Genomic DNA, 24,147 nt, shown 5'->3' on the forward strand with positions numbered 1-24,147 from the left:
CGTGGCAGAAAAATGATATTTGATTGGTTGATTTATTGGGCTGACGTGGCAGCTCTCTCCTTTGAGTATTTAGAACTTTTAGTATTGTAAGATCCCACTATTTGTAAGTTGTTTTGATTAGCGACCAAGTGTTTTTAGTATGAAACTTCTTGTATTTTCCTCCTATACTTCTCTCCATACGAATGTCTGAATTTGTTTGCTGAATGTTTTGAGCTATTTGTATGAGTTCATCTTCCATAACATCCAGAAATTGTGATATATGATTTTTCATTTTCTTAGAATTCAACTGTAACATTGTAGTATATGATAATATATGTTGAAAAGTTTTATAAGATTAATTTGGCTATCCATGTCACCAAAACGCATTTAATTTTCCGGGCACATATATTCATATAGAACTCTAGAGCAAAGCATGTTTGAGTTGGAGTAGTAGAAAGATGTGTGATCTATTTGGAAGTAATTTGCGATATCGTTTGAGTGTCGTGACCGATATGCAATTTAGGTGTTAGTAATCATTATGTCTCTTGATTTTTGATATCTGTTTGCCTCCTTCTTTTATGTTTACTTTGTTTTGTTTTGTCTTGTCGGCTTATGTATATTAGTTTCTTCGTTTTTACTTTCTTCGATATCTATCATCATCTCTCCTTTCTCGTTAGCCTTTTCATTTTGCTGATTTCTTCTTTTCTATATCTGATTTTATTCTTTGCTCGGTACTTGATGACATCATCTATATCAATGAGATTTTGGTAAAATATTTTTACTCCTATGCCTTTGTCGGTTGTGGTTTCTGACTATTTGCCAGATAATAATGATTTGCCTATTGTGTGCCGCTTTCCTGCTAGCACTAGTAGCAGATCTATTTACTATGTCGTTTGATTTGGATTCTGACGTCGATCCCAATGGGGGTCACCACACAACTTCTGTTGAAGGTTCTGTCGAGCAGACTTTGATGGTGATTTCTGATCATGTGTTCCACGCTTAGAGATTTATTGAGAACACCTCAATTCTGATGCTAGCAATGGACATAGAATCCGTAATCCGAGCCGAGCCGGAACCAAAAAACCTTATCCGTACCAGTCCGAAATATAAAAAAAATACTCGAATGAATTTTGTAGGGTATTACAAAAAATATCCACCTGAAGTGTTATTAACCGAATCCGAACGGGTAACCCGAAAAAACCAAAACCCCTAAAAAATATCCGAAGAAACTGATTCGAATGTCCAAAACTAATATTCAATATAAATATTTGAAACATAAGTATGTACTTCAAATATTCAATTCTATATTTATTTTGATATGATATCTAAAAATAAATACATAAATATCTTAAATGCCCAATTCTATATAAATAAATATATTTTTTCTTATGTTTTGCTTTTAAGTTTTGAATTTTATTGTGGATATATCTGAATCGATCCGATATAACCTGAATCCAAATGATATATGGTTATTTTTTAGAATGTGATACAAATTAGAACGAAACTGATGTGTTATATCTGAATCCGATCTATACTTACAAATTTACTAGAATATAATTTAGGGTACGATATAAATTAGAACAAAAAATCTAAATTACTAAATCCGAACACCAACCGTTATCCAAGTCTAGCTGATGCTATCAAAGTTTATGATATTTATAGTTCGTGTCTAGTGGAAAAAAAAAGATGTTGGTGGGTTCATAAATGGGCCAGAAAAAAAATTAGTATAAGGTCCCAAATATATTCTTACAATTTCAAATGTCGATGACTGCCGTCTAATTTACAAAAGGGTTTGTTCAATTATGGGTTCTATAAAGCCAAACTGCAATTTCGTAACATTAACGAATCTTAGTCATTTTGTACTTTGTAAGACTAATAATATTCCTCAAATGGAAGCAGAGAAGACTAATAAAACATGGAATCATTAAGAGCAATAATAAACTTGAGAAACGAGTGTTGACAAATCTTACATTTTTACCCCCCTTAACCCAACAACTATTGCAGTACACACACACCCCCCCCTAAAACAAAGGCACCTGCTCCGGATTCATATATCACACAATAATGGAGCAAAGCACACACATGATACAATAAAAGTTAAGTTGTCATGGCTTGAGATGGCAATTTGGGATGGCTATGCTCTGCTTCATAAGTAACAATAAGCATTGCCGGATCTTCCAAGCATCTCTCAACGTGCTTCCTCGCTGGACAGCCTCTCATGCTACTGCATTTGTAATATCCCCTGCACACACACATTATAATATCCTCGCTGATCAAATGTTTTTGTTGTCTAGTATGAGTTCATCAATCAAGAGAGAGTGACCAAGAAGTGTGTACCTGGGATAAGGAGAGCCCTTGATGGGTTTCTGACCATACTTTCGCCACGAATAATCATCAGGAGGGATATCTGCAACCTTGTTACTTATAGCAGGCACTCTGATCGATCTCCTAACCCTATGTTTCCTGTCAATTTCCAACAAAGTTTTAATGCACAATCTTCATTATAACCCTATGTTTCCTGTCAATTTCCAACAAAGTTTTAATACACAATCTTCATTCTCTGAAATGAAAAAGAAAAAAAAGAAACATGCAAGTGACCTCTTCTTAGAGCAGTGGCATCGGCTAGAGCTCCCGCATTTCATGAGGCATTTTCTCTTAGAGTGTTGTGAACTCTGATCCGTTGAACTCGGAGCCCCTACCAACTGAAAAGAGTTCCTTCCTTCTAAATTAGCAACGCTGCCATCTATGCTAAGGGATGAAACGAAGGATCTAGTGGATGACATGGTTTGAGTACAGCTCGAGTTGTCAAAACTCAAGCTTATCCCACCGTTGCACTTCCTTAGCATAATCTCACCTTGATGTTTCTGTTGCTTCTGCATCTGATGACGGTGAGCCTCCAAGCGTTCATGTAACTGTTGATGTTCAGGAAACATATTCTGATGGATTGACTGGTTAAGCTGAAGGAGAGGCGCTTTTGCTTTAGCATCTGAGTTCAAACTGAAGGACCTGGTCCCTAAAGTGGGGGAATCAGTGCTCAACTCATGTAAACCAGACCGGAGCATCATCACCGGTGCTGTCTGAGATGGTGGAGGTTCTGTTCTTTGGTGAACAGGATCAAGGAAGATGCTTTGAGACAAATGGGTCTGAGGTTCCTTAGCTCTTCTAAACCTGGCATGACCCACACTAGTAGTACTTAACAGACTCGACACTCTCTTGAACCTAAACACAGCTTCTCTAGTCTCAGACAGTAAACTCACGTTGTTGTACTCTTGATCTTGTTGATGTGGTGTACATAAGAGGTTAAGAACTCTATGAGAACTATCTACAGCTGCTCTGTTGGCTCCTTCTATCTCCTCCATGTCTTTAAAGTTTAAACAACCCAAAATAAAACTCCCAAGAACAAAATCACTAATCTACCCTGGAAACCAAAATGGGAAAGACCCAGATAGTAAAGTTTCCATTTTTACACAAACCCATCTCCAAAGGAGAGAAAATAAAGAAGTTGCCTTTCTTAAGCTTGAAGAAGAAAAGATACAAGCTTTATCAAAGGACGATCAAACTGAAACGAGAGAATGATGAGGAAGCGAAAGCAAAACGGAGGAGGTTCCTTGCAAGCTTAAAAGAGTTGTCAAACCGAAGATTCCTCCACCATCTTTCATATAAGAGGTTCGAGAAAACGAAAGGTGTGTAAGAGGAGACTTTCTTGACACACACTCTCTCTCTCTCTCTCTCTCTGTAGCTTCTGCAATCACTCAACCACATCCCTCTGATTTTTTTTTTTTATATTGTGATTTTACCCCAAAAACCACTGTGTAGAAATCGTTTTTAAAAGAAAAAAAAAAGACAAACTTTATCCTGGAAAAAGCAAAGTGAGAGAGATAAAGAAAAAAAAGACGAAACCGGCTTCTGATTTCAGAGGTGGGCTCCATTTAAAGACCTTAATTTATGTGAGATTTTGATTTAAAAATTATAATTAAATTAACGTAAAGAAAGCAACTAAGCTTCTCTGTAATCAAGACTTATTAAATCAAATTTAGCTTAAGGATATTTTGCGTGCATAAGTTTCCCTGTGGCTTTATTTGCCTCATGTCATCGTTATATACAAAGTTTTAAGTAAAGTGAAATTTAAGATCCTTTAATTCCAACGTTTTGAGTTTACTTTTTGTAAGTAAAACCAAAACTCCCAAAAGAAAAAGTGAAATCAAAAGCTTCTTTTCTTCTGCAGTTTCTAACGGTTACTTTTATTTTACCGAATGTCCTTCTCTTTTACGGATTCTCAGTAGAAATCAAAATGACGAGTTTAGCACAAAGTTAAAATTAGATAGATGAATACAAAAATATCTACTGATTAAACATTTCAACGGTTCCATTACTACTACTTTTCTGTTTGCTACGTGAATCAGTAACTGTTGTACAGTATTAGAACCTCCCCCCCCCGTATATATATGTATATATCAATCTAACATTATTGTAAAAGGTTTTCATAAAATACTAGGAATAAAATAATGAGAAATTTCTAAGGATAGTCATTTTAAAATTTTTGTAAACTAAAATAAACTTCTATGAGAAAAATGATCAGAAAATTTTTTATTAAAGGGTTAAAGTATATTTTTACCCTACAGTTAATTAATCTAGACTTATAGTTTAAAGTTAAACGGTGGGTTTTTGGGATATGATTTCAAATTTTAAAAAATAAAAATTAAAAATTAAAAATTTCAAAATAAAAATGAACTATTTTGGTATTTTTTTATAGTTATTTTTGTGACAAAAACTAAAAAATGTGAGAATTTTCCTAAAATAAAAGCTATACAAAATTGGACAAAGAATCATAGAAATTACCAACCCGTTTGCTATAACTTTCGTTTTTTTTTTGCTATAACTTTCGATTTTATGAGAAAAAAGGTTTGTCTAGTTTAACTTCAATCATGACTGTAGTCTCTCTCATTTGAATGGGATCTAATCTAAGCTCTTAAGATAGTATCGTTTCACTGTTGAAGGTAGAAACCCATAAGTATGAGCTAGATTAATACTGGAAAGCATGTTTGTAGAAAGAAAATCTCGTTTATTCGTGATTTATGAATGCTCTCGTTTATTTTGAACTAACTCATTATCTTTACAAAGTGATTAAAGACAAATAAAAAATGAATCAAGTTTGGGGAAACGAACTCGTGAGGTGGGGGTCACGAAGCAAAAGAGATTGAAGCATAACGAAGTAACTATCTATCTAACTTCTCTCTCGGCACTATGTGAAAGTTGCGGACCCCTTCTCATCACGTACGTAAAGAGCGAAGAGAGGTAACTCGTCGTCTAGGGAAGCCTGGCTGGAGTGACAAATTGTAACGTTTGCAAGTCGTATAGTTGTCAGACATGCTTTTGACGCGAATTCATACGGCTAGGCGTGCTTATCCCTGCGAGGTGGGTCTTGGATTTGAGCATAAAAAAGGAGGGAATCGAGCATTTATTGATATGGGTTGAGTGTATCGATGGAAATGCGAAGCCACATCCAACATTCACCCAAACTAAATATATCAAATAGAGACTTATGGTATAACTTTAGAGTTATCTATGTTGAAATTTTGAAAATCTCAGACAGCTTCAACGAAGTGGTTGTATGAGGCACAAACATTGGACATTCGCCAGGTTCTTCGCCAAATACGAATCCAAACCTAGTTTTGAAGTTCCAGTTCTTGTGTAACATAAATAATAAAAGTTCCACTTTTTAATATTTTTTGGGTGGTTGACTAAATAAATTTGCAAGTCACACAATAATTCCGTGTACATCTCCGATTAGTCCAAACAAAGGAACAAATGTTACATAGAAATGACAACAATATCCTATCTTATCATACATTCAAATGTCCAACAAGACATACAATCTCCTTTAAAAAAGCAAATCTTAATTATCCTCCTTAGACAACAAAGTGTCTATCTCACCGATCATTCATTTTCAGATTATATGAAAATATATATATCAATACTAAACTACACAATACATTCCACTGCTCCTGGCCCTGCACTTCACTTCTTACTCCCGGTGGTCTTAGGGAAGATTAAATGTAGAAGTAGGAGATTGATTTTTGTTGCGGACGATCATTAAACAGTTCTTTTAGTTGGTGCATTCAGGGACCTTCCGAGCATAAGCTAGCACCATTACAAATTCTTTTGCAGAGGAACCTATAGTTGCAGCCACTCTTTCATGCTTAGAAGTTGTTTCCAACCATAGCTCCACTAAGCTGTGAAGCTCCAACGTTGGGATCACAGCTTCTCCCATACACCTTATCTCTACCTGTCATACCACATAAACGAGTGGACAAAATGTTGAGTTGGTTTTAGTTCAAACTTTCAAGGATCTTAGTTAATCAAAATTGTAAGGAACAGGTAAGACTCATTAGCCATGATCTCGAAAGGATTGTTCCCCTATCACACGCTATACTTGTGGCTAGTGAGTCATAAACATTTCAAGGTATTGACTCTTTTTATAGAAGTACGGTCATCTTAAGACAAAGTGGATACAAGCTAGAAAGGGTAAAATTGCAACTGCACAAAGAAGGTTGCTTACCTCAGTTTCACTCTTGAGATCAAGCTTCCTCATAAGGTACTTTTGGATAAACGAAACTGGAATATTCCCATCCCTGTCACATAATGAGACAGCAGATCAACTCTTGCACAGTTTCTTCCAAACAGAAAATTAGACAGTCCCAATCAATCAAGAACTAGGTGTGAGACAATGTAGCCCAAAAATATAGAGGGCTCTACTGAGAAATGTATACCACATTAATAAAAATGACATAAAAACTCTCTGCGTAAAACAACTGCGAAATCAAATCTGAAACGATAAATGCAATAAGTAATATTTTGCCAAATATAAACTCAATGCCTAGAAGATAGAGCCTTCAAAAGAAAACTTACCTTATTCTCAAGTAGTTTGCTGGAATCTGAGGCAAGGATGTTTCTCCTTCCCTGAAATCAGTAAGTCTTGTCAAGATAACAAGGCATAGAAATGGAAAGACAAAGAAAATCATGACCATCGGTTTAAGAAAACTCAGATACAGAGCAAGAATCTCACTGATTATTTGAAGCTACAAGTGAGAACCAAACAGGACCCTTTCTCCTCTCGTGTTTCAGGCTTTCTGAATCCGGTAGTGGTGGGATTCTTGAATCACCAAAAGTGGACGACCTTTTACGTCGAGTCCTACGCGTTCTTTTAACCGTGGCAGTTTCTGATGTTGTTGGATCACCATTATTTCTGATCTCATCCTCAAGTTTACATTTCCGTTTATAATCCTTTGTTTTGGTTTTATTCCCCTGAACATCAGCGTGAGATGCATTTCCATGCTCAGACTTTGTTCCGTTTGCCACATCCACAAGAAAATTTAAAGGTTTCCAAAGGTTTAATTTGGAATCCCAAGGTTCAGCACCATCCTTGTTTCTTCGATTAGAGAGAGACTGGCTAGGCTCTGCATATGAAGACTGCAAAGAAAAACATAAATAAATCCATTGGTAACTCCCTACAGATCATAATCAGAACATAAATAAAGAGACACAAAGCTAAAGAGAGTAATCAAATCACCTTCTTTACCTGCCTTTTACTCTGAGTAAAATCTTTAAGCGTTTCAGGCGAGCTTCCGCTCTCTGTGTGATCATCTCCAAATTCTTCTTCCTTCTTCACAGTTCTCTTAGTGAATGAACCACTACCAAGCACATCTTTCCTCATGAGAGATTTTGTTCTCTTTCCTGTTGTACCAGTTTGTGCTGAAACCCTAGGTGTGCTTACCACCAAAGACGAGATAGACCTCTCTTTCCTCCTTGCAGGTAATGTGATTGAGGACACAACTTCAGGCGCCCTCTCTCTCTTTCGTTTTGGAGTAAATATTTTGGCCTTCAAGTCTTGCAAAATGTGGTCGGGCCTAAAAGATAAGAATAAGACCGGTTCCTTAGCAAATGCATGAGTTCAACACCAACAAAAGCTACAACTAGTCTTCTAAGGGAGAGATAGTACTAGCGAGAATTGGTTCTGATTCTCACTAAAAATAGTTGATGTCAGCAAAAGCTAATCAGTATATATGTGCTCCTGAATCAAATCATTTTTCTTTGATTGATTCCACATTATGCCAAAAAACTTATTGAAAAACCTTCCATATATGACGCATTCCAGCATAGTCGTGTATAAACTTTTTAGCATTATGTTAAAATTATTTGTTTCATCAATAGTAGAAGCCAAATATAGAAAGAAGGGATCACTGCTAAACCAAGCCTCGTGGCTAAATTGTGTAATAGCAATAGAGGAGAAGAAGAAACTACCTTAGTTTCTCCAGTGGGGCACCCCCGAGGTCGATATCACATACTGGACAACACTCTATCTCATCCTCTGTGATTTTCTCATAGATGCATTTTCTACAAACTGCATAAAAGTGATATAATGACTTATCTCATTTATATAGATAATAACTATCAAATAAGAAAATAAATGATTTGTATCACATGTGATCAAATCACTTCAAATATCAAACAAACAATTTCTCGGGATCCATTAACAAAAAAAAAATATTTCTCGGATCTAAAGTTCAACTAAAAATGAGTAGCATTATGTATAGAGGTTTAAGAAAGATAGCTGGCTGCCAAGTTTGAAACTTATTAGATGCAAATATAGATTTTTCTGACTCCTATATAGCAAAGCTGGTAATTGGTATGGCTTCAACTGCATCATGTACTAACAGTTGTATTGACAGGAACTTGTAGACTAGTGGTTGATAGACTTTGTCCAGTTTGGTATAAATCATGCACTTAGATAGTTAACAGCATAAGGAAACACAATTAATGGTGATACTACTTGTTTGTGTCCCCAGAAAGCAAACCGAAAATCAAATGAGAACACCTAATTGTGGCAAGGCACGGTAAACATTCCAATTCAAAGGCTGCTAAAAACAGACAGAAACTTCCAGATGATTCAAGGGAAATATCTGAGTTTTAGCATATGGAATCGTAATTGCTAACATACACTTGTCTTGAATCAGATGGAAAAGAGCATGACAATGTGTGGTTTACTTAAGCTCCACAGTTACAGAATGACAGACTACGTATAATAATTTGACTAGTTTTGCAATCGCAGTAAACAGGGTACTGTTTCCCGCTGTATAACTTTGGAATTGTACATTGGTGTTGTCAAATTACAAAAAAAAAAAAAACGAGAATAATATACAGAGAAATCCTGACGAAAGATGACTGTGTATGTATTAAATGAAGCTAAAGGCCAGTGAGATCTTCCAAACAGAGAGATATAAAGATATGTAAAATTGAAATAGAATCTTGAAGAAGTAAAGAGAGGCTACTAGTACTGGTCCTTGTAACTTGTAACTTGAAACTTACATGCTGGATACAACAAAGCACGTGACACCCTACCTAAGTAACAACACCATTATCGTTGACCAAGAAAACACACCGCAACTTGAAGGCCAAAACCAAGATTATCAATCAACCAATCAAACAATTACGTAGACGAGGAGGCCACTCAAAAACCGAATTTCAAACGTAAATCGAAAAGAAGGGAAGAAAGAACTAACAGGTGTGAAGGCACTCGGAGATAGTGGTGGCGTCACGGAGGAGGTTGTCGCAGAGAGAACAAGTCATGCATGCCACCACCGTCTCCCTCTTCACCTTAGCCACCATTTCTCCCTCCATTGCTCTCCAACGCCTTGTATCGACACGAAGATTACTCGGTTAATCGCTACGTACTATATCCCCAAAAACACTGCATGTAGACGACCCAGAGAGAAAGAAGCTCACCAAAATTTACGTTCACGTCGGACTCTTCGGCGATAGAGACGTTCCAATCCAAATCCGATGGGATCTCTCTGCACTTAATTTGAGGGAGACGATCTGAAATCGAAGAAAGGTTAATGCTGCTGCCTCTCTCCTCTCCTCTCCTTTGTGGAGAATAGAAACTATCCCGTCGTCAACACTGAATACACGTTTCCTCCTTTTTTTTTTTCCTTTTTTGTTTGTAAATGGGCTTTTCAGAATCAGGGTTTTCAAAGCCCAGCAGTAATGAACTTCCTCTTCTTTTCCCGCAACTCTCTTCGGTTTTCACTTTTGTTTACTTACAGTTTAAACTTAAAAAGGTAAAAACTTCGATTCTGACAGCAAACGTGACTCAAATGTCTACCAAAATTAAGATAAGATTTAGAGGATGGAACCAAATGAGTTGATGGATTAAACTCTGTTAATTTACTTCAATTAATGTTCATATTTATAAAAAAAATCAATGATTACATGGTTTTTTTTTTTTTTTTTTTTTTTTGTCAGCAGTAAAACAGATTCATATAGACTCTGCGAACCATCCCGGTAACTCTGCATCCATATGAACGACAAACGACGGTTGTTTCCTTGCACTGCGTGCTAGACTATCTGCCTTTGAGTTCTGTGTCCGTGGTATATGAATGATCTCTGAGCTATTGAAACTTCTCTTCAAGAACTTTATGTCTTCCAAATAGCTTGCAAAGGCTGACCACTCTTCTGGTTCCGAAACCATCTTCACCAATTGAGCACAATCCGTTGCAAAAGTAACACAAGACTGTCGAAGATTCCTCATGCATTCCATTGCCCATATGAGAGCCTCTATCTCTGTGTGTAGTGGCGACTGACTCGCTCTCGTATTCCTTGCTCCCATTAGTCCTTCGTAACCTTCCAGGGTACTGTACCATCTTTGTCCTGAATATTTATCCTCTGTTTTCCAAGATCCGTCCGTAAAACACCATCGACCTGGTATACTCGGTATCAATGAGTACATGGTAAAATCATAATAGCGCACGCATGGCCGGTTCAATGGTGTCATGGGTCCTGGGGCAAAAAAAAAATTTTAATTTCCAAATTTTAATTTTTCTTTAAAAAATCTGATAGATATATTTTTTTTTTCAAAATACCAGAAGTCTTTTTAAAAATAAATCTGTGAATACTTTCATATAAAAAAACTTGCACATTTTTTCTTATTTTTAATATAAAATACATTTATTTTTTTAAAAAAATCGGACCCTTATCTATTAAGAAATAGGGAGATAACGGATTGGGTCCGGGACAGTTGCATCGCTCGCCCCCCTATCTAAGCCGGCACTGAGCACACGATATTCAATAATTCAACACATTGTTACAAGTTAAAGCTTACAATTTAGAGTCACTAAAACTTAGCATACTTAAAACCCTAAACTTATCTTTTAAAATGGATTTGTACCGTTAGATATATCATCTATATAAGTGTAGGAATCTTATTTCACTGCCATAGGACAACTGATATTTGTAAAAAATAATAAGAACATAAATCAAAATTACAATACCGAAATAAAAGAATAAAAAAGAATTGTAGAGTCGAGATGGTTAATCTCTTTCCTTAAATCTTTAAGTCCCCCATAGTATGACGGTTTCATAGCGCTCAAATTTCCAGGATACAACTACATCATTGTTTCTGTTTACCATCACCGAAAACCAGAATCTATCGAACCTAACTTTATGTTGTACTTTTAGACACAAAAAATAAAAAGAAATAAAGCATCACTATTGTCACTGGGAGAATTGTTTCTTGATTGTGTGAATGTGTGTTTTACAGAATATGACTTGCTTCCCTTTTATAATCAACAAAAAAATGTCCAACACTAAGTCATAAGTGGAGCATTGAATCCCGTCAAATGTCATAAAGAATATTGATTCCTTTTGACCATTTTCATAATGTTAACATTCAAGAAAAGATATTGTAAATTTGACTAAATCAAACACTAGTAACATTTTCTTTAATGGGTTATATTTTATATGAAAACAAACATATAAAATTTTCATGAATAAAATTTAAGTATAAATCCATATTCAAATCCAAATATTCATTGTGAGAGATTTGCTAGGTTTTATATTTAGCCAAATCTAAAGTTTTATAAATTATAAAACAATCACATTGGATCTCCATTTCTCATTTACAACAACTTTTATTTTGACAAGTAGTTACACTACTTCATAGTGTCCACAGTTATTCCGACGAACGTCTTCGCCCGGAATCTTACCGAAAATGTTCTAAAACCATTTCGTCAAAAAACGAGTTCCAACAATAAGTTGTTTACGTCAACGTACAATTCGAGAAAAGGCAATCTATCGTGCTTTTTTTTTTTTGCATATCTCCTGGCATTGCCATCAGGCCAAGTTGGTTTAGATTTTTATGCAAAGTCAGCTTTATGGATATTGCAGTTTTCTAGGATGTGGACCAAAAACAAATAAGTGCATATTGTTAGGAAAAAAACTCTGATAAAAAACCAGTATGCAGGGCTGCTGGCCTACATATAAATAGGTCTCTAAAATTTATATATAAAACTTTTTTTAACATAAATATAGCCGCAAGCCCTCGAAATCTTAGGGCCGCCCCTGCCAGTATGGGTTGGATACGAAGTAGAGCTGAAAATTATTATCTGGGATCCGTTCCGGATCTGTTTCGAAAATAAAAAAATCTAGGATATCTGGATCTCTGGATCTGAGAAGAAGCATGAAATACCATAATACACTTATTCTTTCGGATATCAAAATATTGGCTAACTACCGCAGTTGAAAAGGATTAATATCTTAAAGTGTTTGGCTACTCGTAGTTTTGATGTTGAATTCATGTTATCAAGTGGATGGGAGAGTTTAGCTCACCATTTGAAATTATTATAAGAAGCAATAACGAGAAAAATTAATATGGTAAATGATAAGCTATTTGATTGTGGATTTATTAACAGACACAGATTTTTGGCTTTTATCGAGGTATTAAGAGCACCATTAACCCTAAAAGGTTAATTTTGGTTCTTAATGATTTTTTAGCAATTAATAATAGTTAAGAGGATGTACTTAAGAGACACTTAATTTGTTAGGTCCAATGGGGGTTCTTATTTTTGGGTTCTTAAGAAAAAAAAAATATTAAACTAAAATATTTTTAAAGATAAAATTTATTTATTAAATATAACATATTAAAATAAAACATTTTAAACATTAATTATTAAAAAGAACATTAAAAGTAAGATTAGTAAAATAAACGAGAATAATTTGAAAGAAACATGCGAGCTTAGTTGTTGTCCTGACCACGTCCGAATTTACGCCATACATGTTCAACCAAATCAGTTTTGAGTTGTTCATGCACGTGTTTATCACGAATTCTAGTTCGAACACCCATCATATTGCCGATATTTGTAGGGATATCAATAGAGAATGTGGGATCGACATGTGAACTTCCGGTGTCTTCTCCTTGTTGAAACTCTGAAACATCATATTGAGTGAATCCATCTCGTTCGTCTCCTACTATCATGTTATGGAGTATGATACATGCTCTAATTATCTTCCCAATTTCGCCTTTATCCCAAAAAAGTGCTGGATTTTTAACAATGGCAAAGCGAGCTTGCAAGACTCTAAAAGCACGCTCGACATCTTTTAGGACAGCTTCTTGGTATTGAGAAGACAAGTCACACACCACAGCTTCTTGGTATTGACAAGTCACACACCACAAAAAATCGGCTTTCTTTGCTGGTGGTGTGTGACTTGTTCCCCTGAAAAACCAATACAAAACAAAACAGAAACGCATTAGAACATTGATCACAAAGACTGATAACAGAAATGCAAGATTGATAACATTGATCAGAAATACTACTTATAACACACATGAACTGCTTATATTACACATCAACTACTTATATAACACATCAAGACAAAGAAGATTACATTGACATCATTTCGGTTATCAGTTTGTTCTTAAGCGCCATTTCTAATTCAGTAAGTGGCTCTTTTTTTGCAATCAAACTGTCAAGCAGCTTCTTGTTGCTAAGCTTATCCTTGAAAGCTAAGTCCTTGGTCCTCATCTCCCACATATCCTTAAACCCTTGCGGAATCTTCACTTCTTCTCCCACTAGTCTTTTAGCCTTCGCCTTTGCAGCCTTAACACCAATAGGCCTATCCATTGCTTCATCCTCCCCATTAACACTGGGCATAGATGCTGATGACTGAAAAGATTGTTCTTCCCCCACCCTCTTTCTTTTCGAACCTGAGCTCTGTTGACTACTTCTTTGAGTCCCACACCATTTCTGATCATTCCTAAGCTCTCTCCACGCATGTTCCAATGAGAACTTCACCTTGTAATCGTTGAAGAATATCTCATGTGCAGCCTTCAAAACGTCATCTTCATTCTGGCCACTGGTCCTCTGTTTTGTTGCAGCTTCAAATGACCCCACAAACTTGCAGACACCTTCATTTATCTTCCCCCACCTTTGCTTACAGTGGGTCTGCTCTCTTGGAGTCAAACCAACCACCTTGGGACTTGCGTTATAGTAAGCCGTAATCCTCTTCCAAAAGGTTTCCGCCTTTTGCTCATTTCCAACTAGTGGATCTTTGGAGTTGTTCAACCATGCACTGATGAGGACCAGGTCTTTAGCTATTGACCACTTGCACCTTTGCTTACGGTCCTCACCAGTTTTTGCACTTGAAGCAGATCCTCCAACGTCTGGAGAAGGTGAAAAACTCAGAAACTGAGTTCGGTATTCATTGTTAGGGAGTTGAATGTTTAGTAAGTTTAAAAAGCTAGAGGACTGGCTTTGATTAGGATTCATACCGAGAAGAAGAAGTTGAGAAGAAAGATGAAGGAGATGATAAGATAGAGAAGGAGGAAAGTGTGTTTATAGATGGCAGAGAAGGAAGAGAGGATGCATTCATGACAACCAACAAACAAAAACGTGTTGACATTTATCTACTACTTTCATCACATTAAGCGTTAATAAATTGTAGCTATCCATCACTTCTATTAATCACACAACCATATCCTAACTCTAACCAACTCATTAATTACAGTCGGTTCAATTCTAACCACAACCTAAATCAATTCTAGTAAGGAGAACCAGTTAAGAGTAACCTTATTTTGCAGTGAACTCCTGAGCTAGATGAACCTTTGCTCGATGAACTTTGATCCTTCTATCTGACAACAGAAAGACATAAACAAAAAATGATTCAGACCATAATCCAACAGAAAGACATAATCAAAAGCGAAAACAAATCAAAGAACATACACAGAGCAATGATCGAAACATAGCAAATCAACTTTGATCCATCCGTATTAATTGAAACAAAATTAAAACCCAAGAACAAACAGAACATATCCAAAGATCAAACACATCAAAATTTTGATTTCAGGTGAAACAAACAGAACCAACAAACTACAATAATCAATCACATGCATAATGAAACAACAGAGCAACCGGTTTACCTTTCGATTTGAGGTGAGAGCTTCGATTTGAGCCATCGAGGAAAAGCTTCGAGGAGAAGAACCACCAAGAGACAGAACCAACAAACAACAAACTACATAGAAAAACAACAGATCATACCTAATTGAACACATGCATAGTCAACAACACAACAACCGCTTACCTTTCGATTTCGAAAGAGCCACCGAGAGAGAGCTCTGTCGCCTCCAGGAGAACCACCGAGGGAGAGGTCGCCAACAAGAGCCACCGAAAGAGACGTCGCCGATGAGAGATACCGACGGAGACGTCGCCGATGAGAGACACCGAAGGAGACAAAATCGCCTTTCGTCGAGAGAGTTTCGAGAGAGAGATGATCGAGATAGAGAGATAGAGATGATCGAGAGAGATGCATAACCGATTGCTTCGTCCTCTCATTTGTTGACACCTGTTACTAAGAGGCGGGCCTTCGGCACCTCCCGCAAGAGGCGAGTCTTGGGCTTATGTGTTGTTAATTTTTTTTTAATTGGGTTTGGGGGGAAGAGTTGGGCTAAGAGTCAGCGATAATGCTGCTCTAAGTATCATCTCTAAGAACTTACTAGCCAAGGTTGTGATCTTTAAATCTTCGTATGAATTGTTAATCATTGTTATGACTCTTAAAACACGTCACTGAAAGAATATTTGAAATCTTTAAATCACGATTTTTATATTTAAATATGTTCTTTCAGTTTCATTTAAGATACATGCAGAATTACCATTGGCATGCGTAGCCTTACATAATTTGATTGGTAAACATTATCGATCAGATAAATTCTCTGTTGAAGATCCCGGTGACAATGCAAAAAATATGAAAGCCAACAATGCAAGAGATGATTTTGAAAAATTAATATTATTTTTTTTTAAAAAGAGGGTGAAAACATGGAAAGATGAAACTACCTATAATAGCATCATTTTAAGTTACAAGGCTGATTTCAATTTATTTATTTGCAAAAATATGATAATAATTTTTTATTATTGATTTATAATTACAATGAACTCCATTAAAATTCGGTATAAAATGAATATATTACAACCAAATCTATTTTTTTTAAACACTTGTATTATAATATCAAAAGAAACATGAAGTCAAAATATAAAAGAAACAGGGGAGAGGAAACAGAGGATACAGAGAAAACTACTAGAACAAATCTTTCAGCCAAAGAGGGGAACCCCTTGCTATGTAGGAATGAAACTTATTTTCCTTGACAACACTATTAGCAATTCGGAAGGTTGCAGTAAGGGCTTGTCGTGACTGAGTTTCTACTCGCCAACACAAAAAATTGTTAAGCATAGAAGATAGCTTCAGGGAGTAGAATTTTAAGGTCGGCCATGCAGCAGGTTTGGATATAGCGCCTACTAGAGAATGGTCTTCACTGGAGAAGATAATATTGTCAAAATGGAGGGAATTGATACTTTCAATTGCCCAACTCAAGCTTTCAAAAGAGCCATCGGTTTTGCTAAGAATATTGTTGAAAGATCTTCTCCCATGAAGTAAAACTGATCCATTTGAGTTCCTAAGAATCCAAGACGCTCCACATTCAGACCTACTTTTGTTCTAGACAGAACCAATATCACATTTCAACCAAGTAGCAGGTGATGGCTTCCATCCAAAAATAATTATTTTCTTCATTTCTAGATCAATTGCTTTCTCTTGATCTTCCAAATTTTCTAGATCAATTACAACCAAATCTATTAAATTACATCTTATTTTTCAAAAGAATTCAATCGAATCTATTAAAATACTTATAGTTACAATTCCATAAAATTCAATTGAATTCATTGTTTCAATAACTGTCATTCGGTTCGGTTGAATTATTTTCTTCTTTGTCAATGTTATATAATTTGCCTCAGGAAAAATTTCATAAAAATATCTCAACTAAATTTTATTAAACTTTTTAATACCCAAACATTTTTGCTATCCAGTTTAATACCCAAACTAATTAATTTGCTCATTTTAATACATTTAATTTAAAAATTGTGTACATTTTAATACCCAAATTATGCTCATTTTAATAATAAGTTTCAAACTAAATTTAGAAAATCTCTATTATTCAAAAAAAAATTGTAAAAACTTTAAATTTATTTAAAAATTTAAGAATAAAAGTAACTAAATTTTGGACAATCTTAATATTATAATATTTGTTTTGTTTTAATTTCAAATTTAGTTTGTTCAGAATTAATATTTTATAAAATTTTAAAATATTCTCCAAAAGTTAGTTACTTTTATTCTTAAAATTAAAAATAAAATTTGAAAATATTATCCAAAAGTTAGTTACTATTGAAATGAGCACCGCTTAAAAAATAAATGTATTAAAATAAGAAAAATATTTAGTTTATGTACTAAATTGGGTAGCAAAAAAAAAATTATTAGAAAGTTTAACGAAATTTAGTTGATGTATTTTTATGCAATTTTCTCTTAGCTTCATTTTTTACACAACACAATTTTTCAGAGCTTAATTTCAAATTTAGTTAACCGCAACAACAGTGTTGGATGCAATTTTATGTAAACTTTTTTTTTGAGCAACTATTTTATGTAAACTTATATATAATCCACATCAGTAGAGAAGAGTGAATGAGATTAAATATGACACGTGGGGCGAGACCATTGGTGGAGAATGGATAGAACCATATCCAAGCTAGATGGTTTGTATTGGTTCTGAGAGATTTTTCTCCACCACTGGTTTAGTTGTTGTGCTCGATTCAAAAAGCCAACACAAGCAAAACAATTAAAGGTTGTGTAGTTGTTGTAAGCAAAAAAGAGAGATAGAGAGAAATGGCTAGCTTCACCGCCTCCGCTTCCACCGTCTCGGTCGCTCGTCCTGCTCTCCTTCTCAAGCCCACCGTCGCCGTCTCTGCTCCTGTTCTTGGTAAAGTTCTTTCCCTTGTCTCTTCCTCTATCTTAGATCTCACCTTAATTATACTAGAAACTCAATCTGGTCACATGCAAAGCGAAGATCTCTTGGTTTGCTTTATATGTTCCTTGTGTGGTTCATCTTTAGTAGTTTGGTGGAGAGTCAACATGATTTCAAGAAAACCATTTTGATCTAAAAGTTCTTGTTGTGAATGAATGTGTGATTTAAAAATATATAGACCGGAGCTTGCAAGAACCATTTTGGAAGTCACTGGTTTAGAGTTGTGAACTTGTTTTTATTATTGTTGCTCAGGTTTGCCTCCAATGAGTAAGAGGAAGGGAGGAGTGAAGTGCTCGATGGAGACCAAGCAAGGAAACGTCTCAGCCGTGGGAGCTGGAGTTTCTGCGGCGGCTACAGCAGCTTTGACAGCTGTGATGAGCAGCCCGGCTATGGCTTTGGTGGACGACAGGATGTCAACTGAGGGAACCGGCTTGCCCTTTGGACTTAGCAACAACCTCTTGGGATGGATTCTTTTGGGAGTGTTTGGTTTGATCTGGACTTTCTACTTTACCTACACTTCTTCTCTGGACGAGGATGAAGAATCTGGTCTTTCACTCTAAACATGAACTGTATATGTTCTTCATCAGTGTCATCTCTCTCCTTTTCCATTTTCGTGTGAGGACATGAACCAAACAGTGTTATTCTGGTTACTTGTAATTTAAGCAAACACCAAAAAAAAACTATTTTTCATGTGTACATGTTTTTACAATCTGTAGAATCAAAACACCTAATACATTTAAGAAACTTAATTTTTGTTTATTATAATAAAACCTGCAAGAAAATAAAAATATTATAGTAGTTTAAATTCTCTAAATAAATATTAGAAAAACTCTTGTATATTATTGAAAAAAGATAAAACAAGATGATGAAACAAGAATCTTCTGGAGCTTTATCACACATGAGTCCAGTTTCATCGTTTGTTTTGTAAGCTTTTGCTCTAGCCAAAGGGCTCCGTTCACTCTTAAACATGTACCTGCCTTGGTATTGGATTAAGACCACTATGTAATAATTAGCTTCATTCCTCTACAATATGAATATTCATTTCAGCACCTTTTGGTAATCCCAAATTCTTGAACGTAATATAATCCATCTCTGGTACTATAAAATCTTCAACCTTTTGTTTTGGTAGAAGTAAATATAATAGTCTAGGCGTGGAAAATTTATTGGAGTTATTAAAAAAAGAATGCTCGTCTTTACCGTCTTATCAATTGTGATAAAAGAAAACATTTCTAGTTCAGTTCAGTAGAACCTGGGTCTCCAAATGACCACCTAAACAAAGATCATAGTCAGTTAAATTCTTCTTTATGACCCACGGATCATATGGAGTTAAGCCCTATCTAGATTGATTTCTTGAGCCATATTCTAGCCTAGCTATAAGTATTGTAAATTGTGAAAAATGATCATGGAATTGATTGAGAAATAAAAGCAATTCACTTGTTTATATATAGATTACATCAACTAAGCTTTAACACTTTTATTCCGTTATTATGGTTTGTAGAATTTTTCTTTCTATAAAGTTTACGACAATTTTATCAAAGTTTACCATTATTTTTGTCTTCGTAAGAAAATTACATTTTATGTAGACAATCCGTTACTACATACCACTGCAATATCATTAAAGTAATTGTAATGTTTCTTACAACAGTGATCGTTCATTTCATATTTTCTAAATGGGAGTACAATTTCCACCCTTCTTATAAGAAAATACACTTAAACTTAAAAGTGATTTACTACCTCTTTTCCAAAAGGAAAAAGTTACGTGCGATCACTGTATACTTATTTGTAAGAGACTATTTGTTGGACTTATTGCATAACACAGGCAATATGCATTGATTGCCTGGTTGTAAAGACTATTTGTTGGACTTATTGCATAACACAGGCAATATGTGTTGATTGATTCTACGCATGTCAATATTTTTAATTTAATTAGTACCACTATTACTGATATTAATCAAAAAAGCTACGAATCATATAAGTAAGAGACAGAGGAGGAATGGAGAAAATGAAGTAGAAACTCTTATTTTATTTGATCATAAGATAATTTATTCGGTAATAATAACCATCTTCAATGCATAAATAGTGAAATAAACAGACCAAGGTCACTTGCTACCCTGTCCACTGCCATGCAGATTATCAAAGTAACCTTTAGGATCACTCTCAAAGTTATCTCTTGAAATGTAAGAAGAACCATTGCTCCCCGGAGCCACCATGTAGCCTCCGCCACTACCGCCACTACCGCCACCACTTTTCCCTCCCCCACCGCCACCACCACCGCTCCTACCTCCTCCACTACCGCCACCACCACCACCACCTTTCCCTCCACCACCACCACCACCGCCACCACCTTTCCCTCCACCACCGCTACCGCCTTTTCCTCCCATTCTTTAATTCTTGATTAGATGACTATGAGATTTTTAAAATTTTTGTGTGAATGAAAGTGGAAAGTGTAGATGGGAGTATTTATAAGAGGGATTTTTTTTCAATTGGATGGTCCAACCAGTCTTCCCAATATACAATTAATTATAGTCGTTGCATTGTTAATTGATCCAAACACAATCGCCTAGTGAAAGTAAATAGTATCAACTCGTAAAGGAAGAAAACCATGTTTTTCTTCCATTTAAACGTTATGGTAGCAATATAAACGTTGACTATGATGTTTTGATACTAACCGATGATTCACTGTAGCATAGCGGCTAAACCCTTCGGAATGAGAACGTTTTTTGTTTTTTGTTATCGTCATTGCGCATGTTTTTTTGCCCCTGTGAAATTTAAGCATAATATTGTTATGCTGTTTGTCATGAAATCTAGCAAGTGCATGATGCTTGTCTTGTGTTTGTGTATGCTCGTTCAAACATGCAGTGAAGATATGCTTATGCATGCAAAGTAACTGTAACAATTCTATTTATAACAGCTACAAAGGAAAAGATGGAGCTGGGACCTGGGAGAGATGGTTGTGGATGTCGGGAGAACGAGGCGTTCGGCTCAGCCTGAATCCATCGACCTTCATTTTGTACACCACCATTCCTTTTATTTGCGTCTTGACGCCAAACGGAGAAACCATGAAGTGTTCTTTCTTAGAAAGTCCAATGTTTTGTTCACTAACGCTGGGTCTCTCTCACAAGACAACACCACTCTCTCCCCTTTTTCATGATACGTGTATTGTTTCCGTTAAAAGAATATGTGCAAGTTAATTAATAGCAAAGCAACATCAATAGTGAGGACTGAGAAGTTCTGAGTTTTTTTTTTAACAAGGTCCAGCCAGAGAAGACGTAATCCAGAAATGGGTATCTCTTTACCAACGGCTTTAATTTTGTCGTTTTAATTTCAAAATTGGATGATTCTCTCTTCTTACTTGGTTAGTAATATGAACTTCAAGCACATATTTTCAGTTTTTATTTGTTTTGTATTTTTGTAACCTTTAAAGAACGGTTTGTATTTCATCACGAATTGGATTCGAACCAATCAAGCTAACTTGTCCATTGTATGTCAAATATTACTTGATCACTGATCAGTTTAGAGCCTATTGGTTTCTTCCGTATGATGTCTTTCGGCCCATTTTGATTGAATTCCACTTTAGGAACAACAACTTACTTTAAATTTCATTGTTCTAGCTTAAAATTAAATACTAGCAATTAGAAATAGATTAGTTCATGTTTCTTATATCACTATAGGTTTCATCTCACCTCGAGGTGAGATTCCTAATACATTCATTGATCTACGTTTAGTTAGAAGGGTTTTCGCAAAATTGACTCAAAACATGAAGTTAACCACAAAACTGACCTATGTTCTTTTTTGGATTTTTCTTTTGTCTTATTCACCCCACAAGTTCACATTATTTACGAAAATACCATTAATTTTTTTTTCTTTTTCGAAATGACATTTTTACTCTCTCAACCTCATCATCTTCATGTATTTACGAGATTGTCATTCCCATCAATACATCAACCACCATAAACAACCAATTTGAAGCTCTTAATGCACCTCAAATCGATTTACACTTCTTCTTTCTCAATTCTTATCAACTAAAAACAACATTTCTTTCACTTTCTCTCCATATTCATCCAAAAAATCCCAAAATTTTGATTCTAAATTTTTTATGGTTCATAGAACCATCAAAGCATTCTTGGTGAGTCACTTTTGTTTGAGATTCTGGATGCTTGGAAAAGACTTATGTGTGCTAAACAAGTTATCTCACTGGTTGAAACTATGAAATTGTGATTTTTTCCAGATCTGTTCGTCCAGACGACTTACAGGTAAGTCTTCTGGCTGTAGACGACTTACCTGTAAGTCGTCTCGGGAAAATGGGTTAGTTTCGCATTTGACCGGAATGTGTCAGAAATTTGACTTTTCCTGGACGACTTACAATTTAGTCGTCCAGTAGAAAATTATAAATTAATATTTCTTTTTTTCTAGACGACTTACATGTAAGTCGTCTCAGGTTAGTTTTGCAATTGAAATATTAAAAAAAAAAATTTCTAGATGACTTACACGGAAGTCGTCCGTCCGACGACTTACACGGAAGTCGTCCGTCCGACGACTTACACGGAAGTCGTCCAGGATTTTATTCCAAGATTCTGGTCAAACCTTGCTTACACTACAAGAAAACAACATGGATACTGAGGGAAAAAATCGTCGGAATTTCGTCGGAATAACGTTATTCCGACGACATACCGACGAAACAAGTCGTCGGAAATAATTCCTCGGAATTTCTTCTTTCCTAGGAATTCCGTCGGAAATATCCGACGGAATTCCGAGGAAACACATTTCCGAGGAAATTCCGAGGAGCACCAGTTTGTCGGAAATCTCCTCGGAATATACCGAAGAAGTACTTCGTCGGGATATACATCGATCGATGTGTTTTTGGACATATACCCATCGATCGATCCGTTTATAAAAACACGTTCGGAATATACCGAGGGACACCTTTCCTCGGAATATTCCGAGGAACATGTCCCTCGGTATATTCCGAGGAACATCTGCCTCGGTATATTCCGAGGAATATCTCCCTCGGTATATTCCGAGGAACCTGTCCCTCGGTATAGCCCGAACGTTTTTTAAAAAACGCATCGATCGATGCGTTTTTGAACAAAAACGCATCGATCGATCAAGTGAAAAATATTATTAATTTCCTCGGAATGTAAAAAATATTAATTTTTTTTAAAAAATAAAATTTCTGAAATTTAAATTCGAAAATATGAAATTAAAATTAAAATTAAAATCATATTAATTAATATTCAAAGTTTCACAAATAAAAATAAAACATTCCGAGTTTTTGGGAAAAAAAAAATAATCTACGGGTCTGGCACGTCCGGGAACACCTCGTTCGGGTACATCCTCTGCATCATCTCCATCATTTGCTGGTTCAGCCTCCTCTGTGCCTCATAGCCCGCCTGTTGAGCCGCCATCTGGGTCTCCAACAAAGATATACGATCATCTTTGTCCTTAAACTGAGCCGTAAGTACTTCTGGATCAACGAAGGGCGGTGGTGCAGAAGAAGGGGGAACCGACCGGGTGCGACGACCCAAACCGACCAAACGTCCCTTTTTCTTTGGAACCGACTGAATAGAAAATAGCCAAATTTACAAATTTAAACCAAAAAATAAATGAATTGAACTTTAAAAAAAAAAGAACTTACGGATTCAACGATTTCGTTGATTCGACACCGAGACAAGTTGGTCGAAGCCGTCGAAGCGTCATCCTCGGTTTGAAGCTGAGACACTTCGTCTACCACCTGAGTTTGGACCAGGTCGACCACGTCCCTCACAAGACCGTCATCAATCTGGCCGGTCTTCTTGTTGGTATACGCCCTCCTCATTAGGGCGAGATCATCAACCGGCTCGCCATCATTTTCTTCCGCCTTGAAAAAAAACATAAATTAAAGAAACATTAGAAATTAGAAGAAATGCACAATAAATTAAAATTCTGAAACTCAAATAATTGAAGAAAAAACATTTGAACTTACCATGCGATCTCCCAGAGTGGCAATAGATTGA

At 35.8% G+C, this 24,147-nt stretch overlaps 5 protein-coding genes across 6 annotated transcripts in view; 1 reads left to right on the plus strand and 4 right to left on the minus strand.

Moving 5' to 3' along the window:
- Positions 1 to 1,882: 1,882 nt before the first annotated feature.
- LOC106411988 (probable WRKY transcription factor 21) lies at positions 1,883 to 3,779 on the minus strand. Its single transcript, XM_013852859.3, has 3 exons — positions 2,578 to 3,779; positions 2,317 to 2,442; positions 1,883 to 2,221 (listed from the first exon to the last, which is right to left on the minus strand). The coding sequence occupies exons 1-3, from the start codon at positions 3,336 to 3,338 to the stop codon at positions 2,077 to 2,079; spliced, it is 1,032 nt and encodes a 343-aa protein (XP_013708313.2). The 5' UTR covers positions 3,339 to 3,779; the 3' UTR covers positions 1,883 to 2,076.
- A 1,966-nt stretch (positions 3,780 to 5,745) lies between these two features.
- LOC106416324 (E3 ubiquitin protein ligase DRIP2) lies at positions 5,746 to 9,959 on the minus strand. Of its 2 annotated transcripts, none has more exons than XM_013857183.3 (8): positions 9,763 to 9,959; positions 9,540 to 9,670; positions 8,281 to 8,380; positions 7,559 to 7,886; positions 7,046 to 7,449; positions 6,889 to 6,939; positions 6,539 to 6,611; positions 5,746 to 6,265 (listed from the first exon to the last, which is right to left on the minus strand). In XM_013857183.3, exons 2-8 carry the CDS (start codon positions 9,655 to 9,657, stop codon positions 6,086 to 6,088), a joined length of 1,254 nt encoding a protein of 417 aa, XP_013712637.1. In that variant the 5' UTR covers positions 9,658 to 9,670; positions 9,763 to 9,959; the 3' UTR covers positions 5,746 to 6,085. The 2 variants fall into 2 exon arrangements, with proteins under 2 accessions (XP_013712637.1, XP_013712636.1); XM_013857182.3 differs by having other exon boundaries at positions 7,550 to 7,886.
- A 3,735-nt stretch (positions 9,960 to 13,694) lies between these two features.
- LOC106413488 (glutathione S-transferase T3-like) lies at positions 13,695 to 14,579 on the minus strand. Its single transcript, XM_013854256.2, has one exon. It carries the CDS (start codon positions 14,577 to 14,579, stop codon positions 13,695 to 13,697), a length of 885 nt encoding a protein of 294 aa, XP_013709710.2.
- Positions 14,580 to 17,821: 3,242 nt separating this feature from the next.
- On the plus strand, positions 17,822 to 18,850 carry LOC106415703 (photosystem II reaction center W protein, chloroplastic). The gene is made up of 2 exons (XM_013856465.3): positions 17,822 to 18,109; positions 18,407 to 18,850. The coding sequence occupies exons 1-2, from the start codon at positions 18,016 to 18,018 to the stop codon at positions 18,712 to 18,714; spliced, it is 402 nt and encodes a 133-aa protein (XP_013711919.1). The 5' UTR covers positions 17,822 to 18,015; the 3' UTR covers positions 18,715 to 18,850.
- A 1,312-nt stretch (positions 18,851 to 20,162) lies between these two features.
- The window catches only part of LOC106414019 (glycine-rich protein DOT1), a 43,641-nt gene continuing 39,656 nt past the window's right edge, over positions 20,163 to 24,147 (minus strand). Inside the window, exon 3 of the mRNA XM_048754303.1 lies at positions 20,163 to 20,536. Within this exon, the coding sequence (XP_048610260.1) occupies positions 20,254 to 20,536 (283 nt within the window). The 3' untranslated portion in view covers positions 20,163 to 20,253. The remainder of the gene's footprint in view (positions 20,537 to 24,147) is intronic.

The sequence above is a fragment of the Brassica napus genome, chromosome C4 (assembly GCF_020379485.1).
Source record: "Brassica napus cultivar Da-Ae chromosome C4, Da-Ae, whole genome shotgun sequence".
In the NCBI taxonomy this organism is placed as follows: Eukaryota; Viridiplantae; Streptophyta; class Magnoliopsida; order Brassicales; family Brassicaceae; genus Brassica; species Brassica napus.

What these genes read in the sequence shown, in the direction of transcription:
- LOC106411988 (XM_013852859.3), bottom strand. Translation starts at nt 3,338, where the DNA reads ATGGAGGAGATAGAAGGAGCCAACAGAGCAGCTGTAGATAGTTCTCAT. An exon ending in TGCCACTGCTCTAAGAAGAG is followed by an intron (nt 2,443 to 2,577) that starts GTCACTTGCATG and finishes GGAAATTGACAG; the next exon opens with GAAACATAGGGTTAGGAGAT. An exon ending in AAGGGCTCTCCTTATCCCAG is followed by an intron (nt 2,222 to 2,316) that starts GTACACACTTCT and finishes GTGTGTGTGCAG; the next exon opens with GGGATATTACAAATGCAGTA.
- LOC106416324 (XM_013857182.3), bottom strand. Translation starts at nt 9,657, where the DNA reads ATGGAGGGAGAAATGGTGGCTAAGGTGAAGAGGGAGACGGTGGTGGCA. An exon ending in GCCCCACTGGAGAAACTAAG is followed by an intron (nt 7,887 to 8,280) that starts GTAGTTTCTTCT and finishes CTTATCTTTTAG; the next exon opens with GCCCGACCACATTTTGCAAG. An exon ending in ATCTCAAGAGTGAAACTGAG is followed by an intron (nt 6,266 to 6,538) that starts GTAAGCAACCTT and finishes GTGGTATGACAG; the next exon opens with GTAGAGATAAGGTGTATGGG.
- LOC106413488 (XM_013854256.2), bottom strand. Translation starts at nt 14,579, where the DNA reads ATGAATCCTAATCAAAGCCAGTCCTCTAGCTTTTTAAACTTACTAAAC.
- LOC106415703 (XM_013856465.3), top strand. Translation starts at nt 18,016, where the DNA reads ATGGCTAGCTTCACCGCCTCCGCTTCCACCGTCTCGGTCGCTCGTCCT. An exon ending in CGTCTCTGCTCCTGTTCTTG is followed by an intron (nt 18,110 to 18,406) that starts GTAAAGTTCTTT and finishes ATTGTTGCTCAG; the next exon opens with GTTTGCCTCCAATGAGTAAG.